The sequence below is a fragment of the Drosophila kikkawai genome, chromosome X (genome assembly GCF_030179895.1).
Source record: "Drosophila kikkawai strain 14028-0561.14 chromosome X, DkikHiC1v2, whole genome shotgun sequence".
NCBI lineage: Eukaryota > Metazoa > Arthropoda > Insecta > Diptera > Drosophilidae > Drosophila > Drosophila kikkawai.
In genome coordinates this window covers 16,465,508-16,484,477 of record NC_091733.1, presented here as the reverse complement: position 1 = coordinate 16,484,477, position 18,970 = coordinate 16,465,508, and the positions used below count along the sequence as shown (strand labels likewise).

The 18,970-nt window shown below is 43.5% G+C and overlaps 2 protein-coding genes across 3 annotated transcripts in view; one reads left to right on the top strand and one right to left on the bottom strand.

Moving 5' to 3' along the window:
• Window positions 1-249: 249 nt before the first annotated feature.
• On the top strand, window positions 250-965 carry LOC108071716 (UPF0729 protein GD16342). Of its 2 annotated transcripts, none has more exons than XM_017162539.3 (2): window positions 250-362; window positions 422-965. In XM_017162539.3, exon 2 carries the CDS (start codon window positions 446-448, stop codon window positions 734-736), a length of 291 nt encoding a protein of 96 aa, XP_017018028.1. In that variant the 5' UTR covers window positions 250-362; window positions 422-445; the 3' UTR covers window positions 737-965. The 2 variants fall into 2 exon arrangements, with proteins under 2 accessions (XP_017018028.1, XP_017018026.1); XM_017162537.3 differs by having other exon boundaries at window positions 250-366.
• Window positions 966-2,609: 1,644 nt separating this feature from the next.
• Window positions 2,610-18,970, bottom strand: part of N (neurogenic locus Notch protein) — a 40,487-nt gene continuing 24,126 nt past the window's right edge. Inside the window, exons 5-9 of the mRNA XM_017162564.3 lie at window positions 16,095-16,225; window positions 5,528-11,721; window positions 5,140-5,452; window positions 4,622-5,062; window positions 2,610-4,561 (exon numbers count right to left, since the gene is read on the bottom strand). Of these exons, the coding sequence (XP_017018053.1) occupies window positions 4,212-4,561; window positions 4,622-5,062; window positions 5,140-5,452; window positions 5,528-11,721; window positions 16,095-16,225 (7,429 nt within the window). The 3' untranslated portion in view covers window positions 2,610-4,211. The remainder of the gene's footprint in view (window positions 4,562-4,621; window positions 5,063-5,139; window positions 5,453-5,527; window positions 11,722-16,094; window positions 16,226-18,970) is intronic.

Here is an 18,970-nt window from a genome sequence, read left to right as displayed (position 1 = left end):
AGGAAAGTCTTCAGAAAAGCTTTAGGGGTATTACCAAAAATAACTGTGGCAGAAATTTAAAAATTAATTGATGTAAAAATTTTAAAAACTTTTTAAACTGACAAAACTGTTAATTAAAAATGTGAAAAATAAGGGAATTCTTAAAATTAAATCGTTTTTCATACACCTTTTTACATATTTGTTCTCAATGTGGATCCCATATAAGGTTTGAGTCCAGGGTATCGATATCGATAATTATTTTCCATATGTCAGCAAAGTTCTCACCTTTGGTCCCACTAATCACACCTAAATTATTCGGAAAAAAATCATAATAATTAAAACAGAGAAAAACAAAGCATTCCCATTAGAAAATTGAGAAGCAGGCAGGTGAGTGACAAATATTTTCCTAACTCATGTATTTATTGTTCCTTATTGTTGGCAGTTTTATACATAAACGGACAAGAAGATGGTGTGCGTGCCCTGTTTTATCATTCCCCTGCTCCTATATATCTGGCATAAGTTCGTCCAGCCGATTCTGCTGCGCTACTGGAATCCCTGGGAGAAAAAGGATGCCGAGGGCAATGTCATCAAAAAGGGGCCCGAGTTCCCCTTCGAGTGCAAGGGCGGCGTTTGTCCCTATGTGCCGGGGTCCAAGAAATCCCCTGAATCGACAGATGCCAATCCTGACACCTCAGAGGCAGTAACCACCACAACAACAACGACGACGAAAACAGGGGAAACCAAAAAAGAAATCTAGTCGAAAAGTTACCACTATCACCTACCCTTTTTTTTGTTTTGTTAATAAAAAGCGCACGCACACGCTTTAACTTCAATGTCATCGTCATCATCGCGCGATGTGTGAGGTGGTGGCGAGGTGGGGACAAGGTCGCCAGGGAGTACCGTTATCTAAGGAACAGCAACTAATTACGCTTAACGATTAATTAATTAATTAAATGTAAAGAATTGTCCACTGACCACTGCATAAACATAGTGTTTTTTTATGGTTTCTTGTGACGGGGTTAAAGGTTAATATTAATAATATTGTAATGATAAAATAAAAAAATACTAAGTTTATGTCGAGAAATCAAAATTTAAAAAGATTCATAACTTGGCCGAAAATGTATTAATTTTAATTCGGATACCTTTTTTATGTTAGTTTTTTTTTTAGGTTAAAAAATCTACATACTTTAAAATAATTTAAAATCTTAAAAAATTAAAAATTTTCAATATTTTTACGATGTAACCCCTTATAAAATATAAAAAAAATGGTTAACATTTTTTTATAATCTTTGGGAAAAAAACAAATTTTAAAAAATCTATAACTAAGCCAAGAATGCTTTAAATTTAATTTGGAAAGCGTTTTTGTGTTAGTTTTTATCATATTAAACAAGAAAGAAAGATAACTTTGGCCAGTCAAAGTTTGTTATACCCTTGCAGGCAACAATTGAAATATATCATAACTAAGCCAAAAATGCATTAATTTCGATTCGCAAAGCAGTTTTGTGTTAGTTTTTATTAATTTAAAAAAAACTGCATACCAAATTTAAAATTTTAAGAAATCAAAATTTTTGGCCATTTTTGCTAATTTTAATGATGTAAAATTATTATCAAATTATCAAAATTATCAAATTTCGCAAAAATGGCCAAAAAATCGATTTCTTCCGGACATGTCTAGAAAGATTCCCCTGTTGATGCTGATCAAGAATATATATGGTTTATGGGGTCGGAAATGATTCCTTGACTTAGAAAAATATTATTTTGTATTATAAAATCGGATTTTTTATATTAAAAAACTTCTTGATTTTTTTTTATTAAAAATATCATAACTCGACCAAAAGAGCATAAATTTTAAATCGGAAAACTGTTCTGTGCAAGATTTTCTACAGTTAATAAATCTGCATACTTCATTTAAAAATTTTGAAAATTCAATTTTTCATCAAAATCCAAATTTTTAATGATGTGTAACCCCTTATCAAATTTCGCAAAAATGGCCAAAAAATCGATTTCTTCCTGACATATCTAGAAAGATTCCCCTGTTGATGCTGATCAAGAATATATATACTTTATAGGGTCGGAAACGTCTCCTTCACTGCGTTGCAAACTTCTGACTGAAATTATGATACCCTGCAAGGGTATAAAAATAGAGATAATGTTCTTCTGAATCTAAAAAAATTAGAAAACATTTTTGTTGTCTGGCATGGCTAGATTAAATCGGCTATGGATGCTGATCAAGAATATATATGATTCGGAAATGACTCCTTCTTCTGCTTTGCAAACTTTTGTCTTAAATTAGAGATTGAGAAAGAGATAGGGAGAGCTGGATAGAGAAGAAAAAGGGATAGAGAAAGATATATAATGGAGAGAATGATAGATAAAGAGGAAAACAGATGGTGGAGTAAAAGAGTTAGAAAGAGAGGAAGATAGACCCATAAATATAGGAGGAATAAAAGAGTGAGAGAGAAAGAAAGAAAGAGAGAAAGAAAAACAAAGGTCAAATTGATCGATCTCGCCAAAGGCTATATGATTTGGTAGACCGATCTGTATTATTCCAACTTATACATATAATATAAATAAATAATACTTCTCAAATCCATTCCCCTTACAAATTATAATAAAAAATGCCCATAAAATTGTTTTAAAATAATTTTTAATATTTATTATTTATGTCAAAAAGGGGGTTGCGCATTTTCGTTCTGCTGTCTTGGAGTTTTGCATTAGGAAAACAAGTAATTTTACAATTTACACTTTAAAAAACGGTGTACACAAATAATATATATACGTATAGACGGAACACAAGAAAGTATACAATTCAAATTAAAAAAAAAAAAAAAAAAAAAATTCAATAAAATTGGGAACAAGAAAATTGTTTTTATATTTTTAATTTGTGTAGTGTCTTTTTTTGTCTTTTGTATATTTTTTGAAAATATATTAATATCTATAAGCTTAGATCGTATAAAAGGGTGCGTTGCCTTAAACATATATATAAAAAACTTGGCGGCCAGTCGGTACCGTATTTTACTCGTCCCTTTTTTAAAATTTTAAAATTTTTAATTGCTATTATTATTATTATTAAATTATACGACGGCCATGATCTCTTCTTCTCCTTGCCATTTTTTGTTTTTTTTTTTTTGTCGACTTAAATCAAACAGTTGTGAGAATCTTTTTACAGTTTAGCTTAGTCACTATGTAATAATACATAATAATTGTAATAGTAATAGTAATAATAATAGTAATAGTAATAATAAAAAAAAAACGTAGTGTAAAAAAAATAGTTCGTTCGTTTGACAATTTTGTTTTTATATAAGCACTTCAGTTTCCGAGACCTACAGAACTACACTATAAATATATATGTAGAATTCGTTACAAAAAAACCTTAGTCTTAGTGTTATGTAATGCGACGCTTACAATTAGAAACGTTCTCTCAATTGATCAATCAGAATTTGCGCTAAGTTTATCCTTATTACTATATGCTATATGTTCGGTTTACTGGAAGCTACGATGACGTTACGACAATTAAATAAAATGCGCCACAAGACGAGCTCTCAACTCATTGTGAGTAGATATATCTACGTGATCGGGGCACTGTACAACAAGCATAATAATATTCATAATTTAAATTAAGTTGCGTGTCTTTTTTCTTGTTTCTTTTGTTTAAAATTTAAATTAAATTAATTAAAAAAAAAAAAGAACAAGTCACATAAATCGTAGAAAATAGGGAATTACAAATACATGTTTATATATATATAGATAGCTTCCCTGCAGTACCAGAATTCCTTAAGGAAAATTCCTAAAGAACTTCCTAAGGAATTTCGCAGGAATTACCTAAGAAATTCCCAAGGAACTTACTAGGGAATTTAGCAGAAAATACCTAAGAAATTCCCAAAGAACTTCCTAGGGAATTTTGCGGGAAATACCTAAGGAATTCCTCAGGAACTTGGAATTCCCCTTCATAGTCATGCTCTTGAACAAATTCCTTCCGAAAATCCTAGGGAATTCCTTTCGAAATGGCTTAAATCCTCGGGAATTCCTGATGAATTTCTGAAGTTTGGTACTGAAGGGTATAGAACGCGTGTGTGTGTGTGTAGCCTTGGGGGACTCTTTAAGAGTCCCTGTTTTGCAAACCCTGGAATCCCCCAGATCCTCTAGATCCTATAGTTCCCAGTTCCCCCCCTTTACCCTTTCCCTACCCCTTCCCTATCCCCACCCCACCCCCCTCCAGTCCCTGCTTATGGTCAAATATAAATGGCCTCAGATCCCTTATTGGCCTGATGGCCACCAGAGATATACAAATTGTTGGCCGCCGGCGACTGTACACCCTCACTCCAATCGGAATTCGAACGGGGCGAGGAGGAGGACCAATGACCGGGCGATTCCGGCGATGGCGTCGGATAACTGTCCAGCGTCTGGACCAAATGCTGCGGCGTATGTCCGCCCGAATGCTGGCTGGGTGGCGTTAGGTACTGATAGAAGGCCTGCTGCTGATTATGCTGCGACGATGGCGACAGCATGTTAGTCGATGGCGATGACCCGGACATAGAACTTTGTATCGAGGGCGGATTCATTTGACCCGAGTGAAATGAGTCTGGAAAAACAGGAAAATTAGCTCTGTGTAGGTTGAAGGATTTATATTTTGGAAACTTACCCGGAGATCCACAAAATCCATTCAGGTCCAAGCCTGCTGAACCGAACTCCAGGCCTCCAAGCTGCTGCTGCTGTTGCTGCTGTTGTTGTTGCTGCTGCTGCTGTTGTTGCTGTTGCTGTTGTTGCTGCTGTTGTTGCTGCTGCTGCTGCTGTTGTTGGGGTGATAGCGTTTGCATTATTGCACTGCCTTTCGAGGATTGTGGCGGGGCTAGCATAATGCCCATATCGCTGCCCGTGGGCGAGATGATGCCCAGGCTGACGGGTGAGCCTCCCATGCCATTGCCGCCGCCACCGGTTAGGCTCCCACCATTGGCCCCACCCAGCAGGCTGTTAAGATTGCTGCCGCCAAACTGTTGCTTCTGTTGGGTGGCATGCCTCATGGCCTGGATGTGGGTGGGGGAGGTGGGCAAACTGGGTCGCGACTTGGCCGGGGATGGAGAGCCTTTAAAAGGAAAACATTATTTATATAAATAAAGCTAACAAAAAAGAAAAAATATATACAAAATGTAGATGACTCACCCAGGTAGGCATGTGGCGACAGCGCCAGACTGCTCTGCACCGAATGCGGCGGCGACTGATTGGAGTACGGCGGACTCAAGCCCTGCTCGTGACTGTTCCCATTGCCAGTTGCGGTCAGGCCGCTTAGATTACAGAGTCCCACTATGCCGGGTACACCGGCAGCTCCTCCATTGTTATTCCTTTGACCATTCATCCCGAGTCCTTGGCCATTGAGCAGCTCCTGCTGAAATGGCGAGCCCATGGAATAGCCATAGTTATCCAGCTTGATCATGTCCAGGCCATTTCCCGGCAAAGATTGCATGGATTGTGCATTCTGGAAAACCAAAAATAACCAAAGAAAAATGTAAATATTTCTCTCAACTCTTTGAATGGGAAACCCAAAACCCACCTTGATGCAATCCTCATAGCTCGGCGGCTGCTTGGCCCCCGTATTCGCATTGCTGTTCGGCGGCGGTGCGGCCATCGCATTCGAGTACATCGAATTGGTGTCGTATGGACTGGGCAGATTCCCGTTCATGCCCACGCCCACGCCCACCGGTGAGCCACTGTCCAGGTCGTGGGACATTGCCGCCACTGCTGCTGCTGCCGCCGCTTGTGCCGCCGCCGCTGCTGCTGCTGCAGCTGCCGCTGATCCCTGTAGGCCCGATGTTGGCGGTACACCCGCCGCCGCCAGCTGGCCAGGATTCAGGCCATTCAGACCAGCTGCCGATGCCTTTTTTGAGGCCGCACTTGTCTTTTTTGAACTGGCCTTGCGTCGCAGACTTCCACCACCAGCGGTGGTGCCATCGAGTCCATTGTCCGGGCTGCCTTCGATGAGTTTCGCCTTTTTGGCGGCCTTCTGCTTGGCCGCCTGGCTGCTCTGCTTGCCCCCGGCACCGGCTCCACCATTTCCGCCAGATCCTCCGCCATTCCCGGCGGATATAACCGTCGGCTGTGTAATCAACTGAGGCTGCTGTCCCGGTGGCGGAGATCCGATCATGGCCTGCGGTGTCATGCTGAGCATTTGCGGGGAACGCGGCACATGCTCGTCCAGCAACCGTACGATGTCGTGATGCAGCCGCTCGCTGGCCACGTCTCGGGGCAGCCGGTCCATGTGATCGGTGATCTCGCGATTGGCAAAGTTGTCCAGCAGAGCCTTGCAGGCCTCGTAGCTGCCCTCGCGAGCGGCCAGAAACAGTGGCGTCTCGTCCTTGTCGTCCTGGGCATCGCGATTGGCATGGTGCATCAGCAGAATGTTAACCGCCTCCGTGTTGTTCACCGCTGCTGCCCAATGCAGCGCCGTCTTGCCGGAATTGTCGGCAGCATTGATGTCAGCATCCGCTGTGATTAGATCCTCCACCATGCCCTCGATGGCCAGGCGAGCGGCTAGGATCAGGGGTGTGGTGCCATCATGCATCCGGGCATTGAGATTGGTGGCCCTGTTGCGCAAGAGTATTTGGAACACGCCCATGGCATCGGCAGCCACGGCGGCATGTAAAGGAGTCCTTCCAGTGTTATCCTGACAATTGGCATCCGCTCCGGCGTCCAGCAATCTCTTGGCCGCATCTGCCCGGGCAAAGCGTGCCGCCAGGTGGAGCGATGTCTCACCCGTCTTGTCCATGGTGGCATTCAGTTCAGCACCCTGGGCCAGTAGATCCGATATCACCTGAGCCGTGCTATCATCATTGTTCTCAATATCCTCAATGCCAGTGTCCAGGCCACCGCCTCGCACGGCGGCAATCATCAGGGGAGTCAGGCCACAAGGACCACGGGCATCCACATCGTGCTTGCCGCCATCCTGATGGGCTGGTGGGGTCATAATGGCACGCACATCCGCCACATCGAGATGGGCCTGCGACCAGACCCTCTGATCCGCCTCCTCGTACTCGCTGACCATGGTGTGATCGCTGGCATAGCCACCATTGTTGCCCAGTCCCACCACGGAGACGGGATCGCTGCGCTGTCGCTTGGGCAGCGGCATATCGGACTCATCGTCCGACCAGTGGGCACCGGGTTGTCCCACGCCCTGCGACTGCATGGCCACCTGTTTGTTAAGATTACGCATTTCCTGGCCATGCGGATCGCGACGGCGACGTGACATGACGGCGGCCGGTGCTCTGAATCCCTCGGGGAACCAGGTGACACCATGGGCACGCTTACGCTGGGTGCTCAAAACCATGCCGAAGAAGGCCAGGACAAGAATTACCAGAATGATGCCCGTGATTACATATTTAACATTGGCCGGAGGCTCACCGTTGTCCTCGTCCCCGGGATTCTTAATGCCCCGGACACTGTAGATCGGAAAGTCGTCCAGCAGCTGATGCTTGGCGGCAGTGGCAGCCAAGAACTCGGCCGCCTCCACGGCATGGGTGAAGCATTCGGTGCACTTGCGATTGTCAATTTCCAGGTAGATTTGGATGCCCGTCTGGTAGACCTGCTGGGTGTACACGATCTTGTTCTTGCGGGCAAAGTCCGTATCCTCGATTTCCGGCACGCGGACATTGTCCTTCCAGGGTATAATAATGTCACGACCCATGGAGTCCTTCTTCAGCCGCACCGTGGTCCTCAGCATGTGACTCATGTTGCGCAGAAATTGTGCCTGGATCTCCCGGAACTGCTCCAGCTCCATTAGCATCACCACGGACATGGCACCCTCGGCCAAAACCGGCGACTGGGTCTTGTTCTCACAATCCAAACCATCCCAGCTGCACTCGGCATTGTTGCATCCATAGTCGCAGAAGCCATCGCCGTAGTGCTTCTGGCAGTAGGCATCGTACAACCTGTTGCAGCTCTTCAGCTTCCGCTCGCAGTCGTGGCCATCGTAGTGGCAGGCGGCATTGTTGCACTCCTCGTTGCACTTGCCGTTCTTGAACTTGTTCCAGCACTCGTGGGCGGAGCAATTGGCCCACGGATTGATGCCCAAGGAGCAGTCGTTGCCATCAAAATTGCAGGCATAGCTGTTGCATTCGGTATCGCAAAAGCCATTGCCTTGTTTCTCGGCGCATCCCCGCTTGTCGCACATGGCCCTTTGCTGTTGCAGATCCTCGGCGTAACGGTCGTTGCCACCACCAGAGCCTGGGTAATTGGCATCATAGATGTCGCAGCGTTTGCCCTTCCATTTGCTGGGACAAAGGCAATCAAAATCACCCAGAAGATTTTCACAGGCAGCTCCTTGGGAGCACGGATTCGGCGAGCATTCATCCAATGTGTCCACGTCGCAGTGTTCACCGGTGGTGCCCTTGGGGCACTCGCACCGATAACCAAAGCCATCCTCCTCGTCCACCACACAGTTGCCCACGCGGCAGGGATTCGAGTCGCAGTCCTGGCCGCTCAGCTCACAGTTCTTGCCATAAAAGCCATTGTTGCAGATGCAGTGGTGGCCACTCTGCCGAATGTTGCAGTTACCGCCATTCTGGCAGGGACTCTGGGCGCAAAAGTCAACCTTGTGCTCGCAGTGGCGACCCATGTGCCCGGGCCGGCAGTTGCAGTGATAGTTGTTTACCAGCTGGACGCAGTCCAAAGTACCAGCATTGGAACAGGGATTGCTCAGGCACTCGTTGATGTCGCCCTCGCAGCGCGCACCCACAAAGCCCGGCTGGCAGACGCACTCAAAGCCACCGACTCGATCAATGCAGCTGCCATTGTTGTGACAGGCACCCGGCTCACAGTCATCCTTGTTGATCTCACAAATGATGCCCAGGGTGCCGGGCGGGCAGCTGCAGCTAAAGTTCTTCACCAGATCGTGGCAAGTGCCACCGTTCTGGCAGGGATTCGGGGCACAATCGTCAATGTTGAGCTCACAGTTCTGACCCTGAAATCCTTGCCGGCAGTCGCACTTGTAGGCTCCAATCAGATCCCGGCAGGTTCCTCCATTCTGGCACGGCTGCGACTGGCACTCGTCGATCTCCTTCTGGCAATAGCTGCCCGCATAGCCCTGGGAGCAGTAGCAAACATGGCTATTCCCATGATCCTTGCACGTTCCATTGTTGCACAGCTGGCGCAGGCTAAGGCCTTTCCTGTCCGCCGCATCCTGGCAGGAGATGGTCTGCACATCGCACAGCTTGCCCGTCCATCCCGCCGAGCATTTGCAGCTAAACTGATGCTTGATCTGGCTGCAGGTGGCTCCATTCTCGCAGGGCGACTGGCTGCACCAGTCCACATACTCGGAGCACTGCTTCCCGGTATATCCGCTGGGACAGTGGCAAGTGTACTCGTCCCGCTGCTCATGGCAGGTGGCACCATTCAGGCAGGGACTGGAGTCGCATTTGTTGAGCTTGTACTGGCAATTGGCACCGGAGAATCCCGCCAGGCAGCTACAGTTGTAGGCATTGATGCCATCGATACAGCTGCCGCCGTTCAAGCAGGAGCTCTCCGTGCAGTCCTCGTCATTGGTCTGGCAATTGATGCCGCTGAAGCCCAACGGACAGGTGCAGGTATAGCTGTTCACATACTGGCTACAGGTGGCTCCATTCTGGCAGGGCTGGCTAATGCACTCATTGATGTCCGTCTCGCAGTGCTTGCCATCGAAGCCGCCCACGCAGAGGCAGACATAGTCACCGATACCGTCCAGGCAGGTGCCGCCATTCTGGCAGGGGAACGAGGCACAGTCGTCCGTATTGATGGCGCAGTCCCGGCCCTCGTAGCCCTTGGTGCAGAGGCATCGATAGGAGCCCGGGACATTCAGGCAGCTGGCCCCATTTCGGCACGGAGAGCTCAGAGCGCACTCGTCAATGTCCTCGTCGCAGTAGCGACCCGTATAGCCCACCTTGCAGGTGCAGGAAAAGTCCAGGAAATTGGAGCTTGGCGTGCACTTGGCCTCGTTCTTGCAACGATTGCTGGCGCAGGGATCCATCTTGCTCTCGCAATCCCGGCCCGTAAAGGGCACCTTGCAGACGCACTTGTAGCCATTGACCTTGTCTATGCAGGTGCCTCCATTCCCGCACGGATTGGTCACACAGTCGTCGATATTCGTCTCGCACTTTTGGCCCGTATAGCCCGGCATGCACTGGCAGCTAAAGGCGTTCAGCTTGTCGTAGCAGGTGCCTCCATGCTGGCAGGGATTACTGCTGCACTCGTCAATGTCCAGCTCACAGCGCTTGCCGGCATAACCAGGCGGGCAGTGGCAAATAAACTCGTTGATTCCATCCTCGCAGCGACCTCCATTGACGCAGGGATTCGAGGCACATTCGTCCACATCGCTGAGACAATGGGCATCGTAGAAGCCACGCGGACACTCGCACTTGTAGCCATTCACCTGGTCGATGCACACACCATTGTTGGCACACGGGCTACTGATGCACTCATCCACATTCTTCTCGCAATGCTGACCGGTGAATCCGGGCACACACTGGCACTTGTACGAGTTGATGCCATCGATGCAGGTGGCTCCATTGTTGCACGGATTGCTGTGGCATTCGTTCACATTGATCTCGCAGTTCTTGCCGCTGGTTCCGGGCTGGCAGTGGCAGAAGTAGCTGCCCACTCGGTCCTGGCAATGACCATCAAACTGGCAGGGATTCGACTCGCACTCGTTGATCTGCTTCTGGCAGATGTAGCCCGTGTAGCCGGGATCGCACAGGCACTTGAAGCTGTTCACATCGTCGATGCACTTGCCCCGATGGCAGGGATTGGAGTCGCAGTCATTGATGTTGATCTCGCAGCTGGTGCCGGTGTAACCCGGTGGACACTCACAGCTGTAGCCCGCTATGGAATCGTGACAGATGCCTCTGTTCCGGCATGGTTGCGACTGGCAGTCATCGATATTTATCTGACACCGGGCTCCGGTGAAGCCCAGGGCACAGCTGCACTTGAAGCCATTGATCTTGTCGTGGCAGGTGCCATCGTTCAGGCAGGGATTCGACTGGCATTCGTCGATATCGATTTCGCACTGGGTTCCGGTAAAGCCGGGCATGCAGACGCAACGGAAGGTTCCAGGATCATCCAGGCAGCTGCCCTCGTTCTGGCACGGATGTGACTCGCATTCGTTGATGTTAGTTTCGCAGCGGGGTCCGGTGAATCCTTGCGAGCAATTGCATCGATAGCTGCCGGGCGTGTTCACGCAAATGCCATTGTGCTCGCACGGTGACCCTTGGCCACACTCGTCGATGTCCTCGGAGCAGTCCACACCCTTGTAGCCGGTGGCGCAAGAGCAGGCATAGGAGCCATTGATGGGACTGGTGTCACAAATGGCATCGGCATGGCAGGGATTAGAGGTGCAGGCATCGTCCAGGTGGCACAGCAGTCCCGTCTTGCCTTTGGTGCACTGGCAGTAGAAGCTACCAACTCCGTCGATGCAGGTGGCACCGTAGAAGCAGGCCGCCTGCTTGCAGTCATCGGTGTTGACACTACAGTCTGGTCCCTCCCAGCCATTGACGCAGATACAGCTGTAGGAGCCGTGGGTGTTGGTGCAGGTTGCTCCGTTCTGGCAGACGGGATGCTCCCGTTGGGCGCACTCGTCCACATCCACTTGGCAGTAGCGACCGGTAAAGTTTGGCGGGCAGCTGCAGCTGTAGTCCGAGATACCGTCGATGCAGGTGGCACCGTTCTGGCAAAGATGGCCCACACAGTCGTCGAAGTTCTGTTCGCAGTTTTTGCCATCAAAGCCTGCAAGAGGATAAAGAAATGTATTATTTATTAATTTTTAATGTATTAATTTAATTGAATTTTTATTTAAAGATTTAAGTTGCACCGCTAAACAAATTTAAGCGAGTAATATTGGACATTGCCTACTTTTTGGCGGCTCTATTAGTACCTTTTCCTACATGGTAATTCGAATAGAAAGGAAAATGGAAAGAAAGTTTGCAAGTTCCATCATGTATTGACGATGTTAAATAGTTCTTTCTTTAGAATAAGATTTTTCCATTAGAATAATAACATTTTTATAGTTTTTTATTTAAAAAGAGGAATGCTCATAAAAAAACAAAACCTACACATCTAGGATAAATAAAATTCCCAAAATTTCCCTATAAAATTAATCATTTGATCAAGCTAAAATATTCGAGAAAGTTTAGTAAATCTAATAACTAATAGAACATTTCTTAATAATAAACAACAACGCCTTATCTTTGAGATATTTTCTTCTCTCTCTCTTTCTCAAGTTCTTCTCTATTTCTTTTACCGCTCCCTTGTCTTACATCCTCTTTTCACTGTGCAATGGAGTGCATAATCAGATTTATGGCAACATCATAAAATGCTTCAATAAACGAAAACGTTTACAGCCACAACAACAACAACAAATTACACGAGGAGGAATGGAGTAGGCAACAAAAAGTGGTTGAGAAACAACAACAATAATAACAACGTAAAGAGCAGGGCGAAGCAGCCGCACAAAACGCAACGGCCGCTTAAAGTTGTTGCTTGTATTTCAATCTTCGTCGTTGTTGCTGTTGTTGTTATTGCTAAGGAATGCTTTGCAGCTGTGCTGCACATGTTTGTTTTGTTTTTCAGAGAGGGAGAGAGCCGGCGTCGCACTCTCTCTCTCTCTCTCTCCCTCTCTATTTCTTGGATTTTCCGTTTACCTGATAAACTCTCTCGCTCCCTCTCCGGTTTCGTTCCCCACCTCTTTTGGTTTTGCTGCGCCTGCGCTTCGCTTTTGGCGGCTGCGCATGCGAAGCGAATGGGCAAACAAAATGTAATGTGAAAACAGACAAGGCAAGGCAAAAGCACGCACACAGGCAACCGCATATAAACACACATGCGAACAGGACAGGACATTAAAATAAACCCATAAAACAATATAAACATTAAGTTTGTTCGATAGACTATGTTTTATGTTGTAAACATTTAAAATTAAAAGTTCAAATCTAGAGATAGATTCCAATTTAGTTAACCTTAAAATCTTTAAACTTCTGCTAAAGTATAAACAAATTAAACATATTTTTTTAAACCTGCTTTAAACCTATTAAAAAATATTTTATTTATATTAATTGTGTGCTACATTTTCGAACGCCACTGTGCCAACATACATGTGTACATACACACACAGTCAGCACACAACACGTCTTTGGTTGTTCTTTCCCACGGTCTCATATCTCGCGAGCCCCAAGCCAAGCTATCTCCCTCTCTCTTTAGGACTGTCCTTCTCGCACAACAATGAAAAAATGCTGTTTATGCTGCGCGCGCTTCGCTTTTTTCGCTCTCCCAAATTGAAACGCTCTCGCGACGCTCTCCCTATTCCTCCTTCCCCACGCTATTACTCTCTCTCTCTTAAGCGATCGAGTTTTGGACTTCGTTCATTGCGCTTTATTTATCTTGGTGTGTGTTGGAGGATTTAAATCGCACTGCAATGGTATTTCCTTCATACATCCAGACATACAGATATTTGTTATGTAGAGCTCTCTCTCAGTCTCGCCCACGAGCTTTGTTTTTTCTTTATAATTTTTCTTGCTTGGTCGGTTTTTTAATGCCACAAAAGAAGGGCCAAATGTACAAACATACATCCGTACATAAATACATATGTACATATGTGTGTACATGTGTAAGAGTGCATGAAAATATTTGCTTGTGTCGAGAGGCGGCATTTGTTATTATTATTTTTATTTGATTTGCGACTACAACTTGTTGCTGTTTAAGGAAAAACAAAACAACAGGAAGGAAAACGAAAAAGAAGCGGGGAACAGAAACAAATAGAAAATTTAAAAGGACAAAAAATAATCTACATTTTACGTATTTTCAATATTGTTGATATGTTTTAAGTTAATTTTTCTCTCAGCCAACGACATCTTCAACATCTCTTGTTCTTTCCCTATTTTGCATAATGAGTGCAACTTCAACCTGTGCCCCTCTCCCTTCTACCCCACCCAAATTCCAAATTGTTTTTGTTTCGTATTCTTCTTTTGCTCTTATTGCAAGTTGCAACGTGATGTCCACAGGGCGATTCGTGTCGTGTCGGTTTCGTTGTTGGCTTGTTCGCTGGCTTTTGTAATTCGGTTAAGATTGCTCAATGGGCAACAAAAAACTACCAAAAGTACGAAAAGGCGTACATTTTCCCAGTGCAATAATTGAGAGCAAATTCTGACTTGGGTCACACTTTCACACGATCTTAAGTTAGGCTTAAGATCATGTTTTAAAGTGATTAAACATAATCTAAGATACAAAATATTTAAACTTTTAATTCAGGTACGAATCTCCTCAATATACAGCTCAATTTCCCATATAAATAAATATGGTTTTGCCATACTTTCGCACGATCCTTGGTTGATCCCCAATCTATTTATTGCAATTCTTCCGCTGAGTTTTGTGTCATTAGAATTTTTGATTGGCCGCAATTAAAAGGCCAGACTTATCACATCGCTGTATCTCCCCTTGCTGCAGTTACTGCAGCTTTTTGTAAATTGTCGTGTGCAATTCGCATCAATTGAAATGAATTAATTGAAAATTGCACACAAAACACAAATACATACCTACATATACAGACTCATGCACACATGTGTATGCGATTGTATGCAATCCAAGCAATTTACATGATGAATAAGAATTACAACAAGAAAAACACTGAATGGGCGACAATTGACGGCAGAAGGTTAAAAAGTTGTAGAGAAAAAGGGGGAGAGGTTAGTGGATACAACTGATCAGACAATTATAATCTATGGGATCAAGTTTTTTTTTTCAACCTTGTAGCTTAAGAATAACTATAAAACGAGGTCAAAGATTGAGCTATCTAGATCGATTATGCTGTTGATAGAGAGAACTTTTTCTCACCCTAAAGTATAACCTTTAAATAAATTCCAGATAGTTTATATTTCAAGAAATATATCCCTGAATATACAGAGATTACCAGCAAGATATTATAAGTATCGGGGACAATTACGCCAATTTCAAGCCCAACACAACTCCCTATAGCCGCCCGAGTGTAATTTATCCCATGTCTTTCTCGTTTCTGCAATGATCTTCAGGGTGAATTGGATGCTTAAGCACAGAGATACGCCCTAAGGAGGTCATGCAACACTATCAGCCAAGGAAACCCAATAAAGCAACCAAGGAAGCTGAAGAAACCGCCAGAAGAAAAATCAAGAGAGGGAGCTGGGAGCTGAAGAAACGAAGAAAGAAGCCGCGCGCGGATGAGGCCACGATCTTTTAAAATTTGTAATGCTCGCGGAACGGCGGAATGGAATGGAATGGAAATGGAAATGAGCTGCAATGTAAAAGTTGCAAACTGATGAATGATGCTGCTGCTGGGCTGGTCAAACCAAGGAGGTATATTTTTTTCCTTTTTTTTTTTTTTGTTGATGCTGACAAACGAGTTTGCCCCTTGTGGCAGCCAGCTACTTCAGATACTTTGGCGTGGGCGCCTTTTTCTCTTAGTTCCCCTCCCCCAAAAACCTCTTTTGGCTCGTGGCCTGTCATGGAGTCATGACTCACCATAATCGATAACTGGCTATCGATAGGCAGCGCTGAGAAACGTTCTCATCGGAAAGTCGAAAACCCATTTTCTCCTCTGATTGCTGAGAACCTGATGCCTCGGGTTGGGCTTGCTCAAATCGAGAATCAAGCTCTAATAACTGATAACCGGGGAGTGAAGAGGAAGATATATCGTAAGGTAAGCAAATCTAATTTGCTGCTTGGGGGTAAGCAAATGCTTACTTAGAAAGAAACACGGTGGATTTTTGGTGGGAAAGACTGGTACTAACCTATTGTAACTTGGCTTTGAGTAGAGGTAAAGCTAGGAATTTAGGTATGGGGTTAACTAGTTATTTGTACAAGATGAGTTTTCGCTTAAAATGTGAAAATAATCAATTAAACTTTAAATTTAACAATTTAACAATTGGTAAGCAGTATCGTTGCCTAAACAACCTATGGATTCTTGGATGTTTTAATCTTCTTATCAAGCTCTCCCTAGTAACTTGGTTTATATAAGAAATACACATATGAAATTTGGGATGGAAGAAGATGGCTTTTAATATTTGTATTTAAGTTGCCTTTAGATTAACTATAACCTTTATAATTTCAGATATTTAATTAAATATTCGACAACTCACCTTTGGGACATTTGCAATCGTAGGTCAGACCATTGGACCTACAGATTCCACCATTTTGACAGGGCGATGGTGAGCAGGGTTTGTACTTGGTGTCACAATCCTTTCCCGTATAGCCCGTGGGGCACATGCATCTGAAAAATAGGAAGTAAAAAAGGGGATATAAGAAATTGTTTATAATAGATAAGGAAGTAAGAACTACAAAATAGAACGGCAATAATAATGAAATCGGGACAACCAACGACACAGTATGCAATTAAGTTCAAGAGAAACCATAAAATCTGTCTCTCTGGCTTGAACTTCCGTTTTGCTGTTCGGATTCGGATTCGGATCTGGATTTGTATCTCAATCTGAGGACAGAGATTCGTGAGTATGTGTGGATTGGTCGTCGTTGTCTCTTTCTGGCTTTGCCACAATTGCTTAGAGGAGTTTCAACCGGTTTTTTTGGTTGTTACCACAAAACAACAGCACAAAAAAAAAAACAAGAAAATATAATATAAAAAAAACCCCAATGGAGTGGAAGTATCTCTCGCTGGGACTCTCTTTTATGGGCCGAGTTTTTGTTCACTTTGATTTTGTACTGCCGCTTCTTCGTTCAGTCTTATACATACGTTGTTTTTAATGTGATTTAAACTTAATTTGTTTGTGCCATGTAAGCCGAACCGAAAGTCCAACTGCATTGAGATTCTTGAGAAATGTTTCCAGCTCGCTCTCGTTGTTGTTGGGTTAGCCAGCCATTAAAACGGGTTTGCTTTTTGGCCGGGAGCACCTTAAAAGGCCAATATAAGACAAGACCACGCCCCTCCCAGCGCTAATTAAGACCATTAAAGAGCATTTAATTAAATTAAACAATTAAAAGGCACCAACCGCAACTCTTTAAATAGTCAACACATCGAATGCCGCCGCCGCCGTCCCCAAAAAACAGAACAGATCTTGGATTCGGCCAAGACCCCTCTATTTTTTGTTTCTACCTTTGAAAAGGTTTTTCGAGTAAATTACATTAAATTGAAATTGGCCTGCGAGTCCACCAACAAAAGAAAAACAAAATAATACACGCACGAGTGTACGAAAAAATTGATTTTTGATTGACATGTGAAATCCAGCAGGCCAATAGCCCCAAGGGCCACTTTTTTTTTGTTGCTGTTGTTTCTTCTCACATTCAGATGAAGATTAGGTTTTTTTTTTGGTTAATTTGGGTTCGTTGAATTTTTGGTAAATTTTTTGGGTGTCTGTGTGTAAGAGAGTGGGGTCATTAATGAGCAAGTGAAATCTTAGCAGATGCCAATTATTATAATTTTATTTTGTATGGAATAAAAAAGCCTAGGACCAACAACAAAAGTCATTGCAAAGTAAGAGCTTAAAAAGCTCAAGTACGAATTTGGTTGCAAAAGACAAACTTCCTTTTGAGCTTAAAATTCCCAAGTACGAGTTCGGTTGCAAAAAACATCTATCTCTTGAGCTTAAAATTCCCAAGTACGAATTCAGTTGCAAAAAACATATTCCTTTTGAGTCTCGAATAATGCATTAACCCTTATATGGATAAAAAATAGATAAAAAAGCATTTACCATATTATGAAAAATTAAATAAAAAAACCAAATAAATACAATTAAATTAAAAAAAATTTAATAACAAAGAAATACCATTAGCTAAAATGCCTAATTTTCATCATCAATGTCAATCCTCTGCATTCGCTAAAGAATTCAGCTCACCTTTAACCCACTTAAATGGAGTGCTGCCGAGATATTCATCCATTTAACTCCACTCAATATTCAATGGCCCCACGGAATAATCACGAATATCTCCTAAATCGAATGCCCTGGCTATTCGCTTAATTATTCGTTTTGTGTGTTCGACAGTTTGTTTCCATTAATAAATTCCCACCAACTGACAGTTGACAAATAAAATTGCTGTTTTTGCCAAAATATAAAAAAAAGCAAACCAAAGAAAAAAACGAAACAAAAAATCGAAAGCCTCATAAACTAAACTATGACTAAGCTTTAAACAGAGATTTAGCATAGAAACATCATAAAATCCACAAATCGAATATGAAATTTATGCAAATTGCTCTGCCAGCCATTCAACGGTGGCAGAAGATCATTTGGGCCCCCCATTTGCTACCCTCAAAGACCATTTATTTTGAAGTTTTTTATTTGCTAAGCGAAACTGAAATCTAAACTAATTTAATTGCAATTTATGAGGTTTATTTTTGAAGTGCAAGAGTAGGATATATTTCGTTAACTGCACTTTATATTTTTAATATTTAAATTTCCAAAATTTATTTAAATAAAATTTCCAAAATACTAATGCCTATTATAGTATATTTTTTATCCCTATATATTATATTTTAAGGCATATAAATTGTTTTTAGTGTATGCTAATTACTTTGAAAATGTCAGCCAGGTGAAATACACTCAAACTAAACCAAAATCAACGGCAAACACATGTTCACATCGCACTTTTCAGCTCAAATGGTTTTTTAGTAAAGATATATACACACACCTCCGCACATTGGATAATTTGTGTGTTTCAAATTAAAAATGCAAATGATGCCAGCAAAAAAAAAAAACGAAACAAAATAATTTAATTTACATGAACAAACCGAACCAGTTTCCAAAACAAGAGTAAAATTTGTTGTTTTCTAAACAAAAGATCGCCGGAAATTTGAGATCTTTTGTCCGACTCGATCGTTTTTTTTTTCTTTGTGTGTTTTAATTAGAGTGGAAATGACAATTTGTTGTTGGCCTAAACGAAAATCAATAAGCTATGCAAATCGGTCCAAATCGAAAATAAAACCACAAGTTTTGAATGCGATTTTATAAATTATTAGTTTTAAATGGCCATTAATTAAAGGAAGCCACCAGCTACCAAAGAAAAAGCG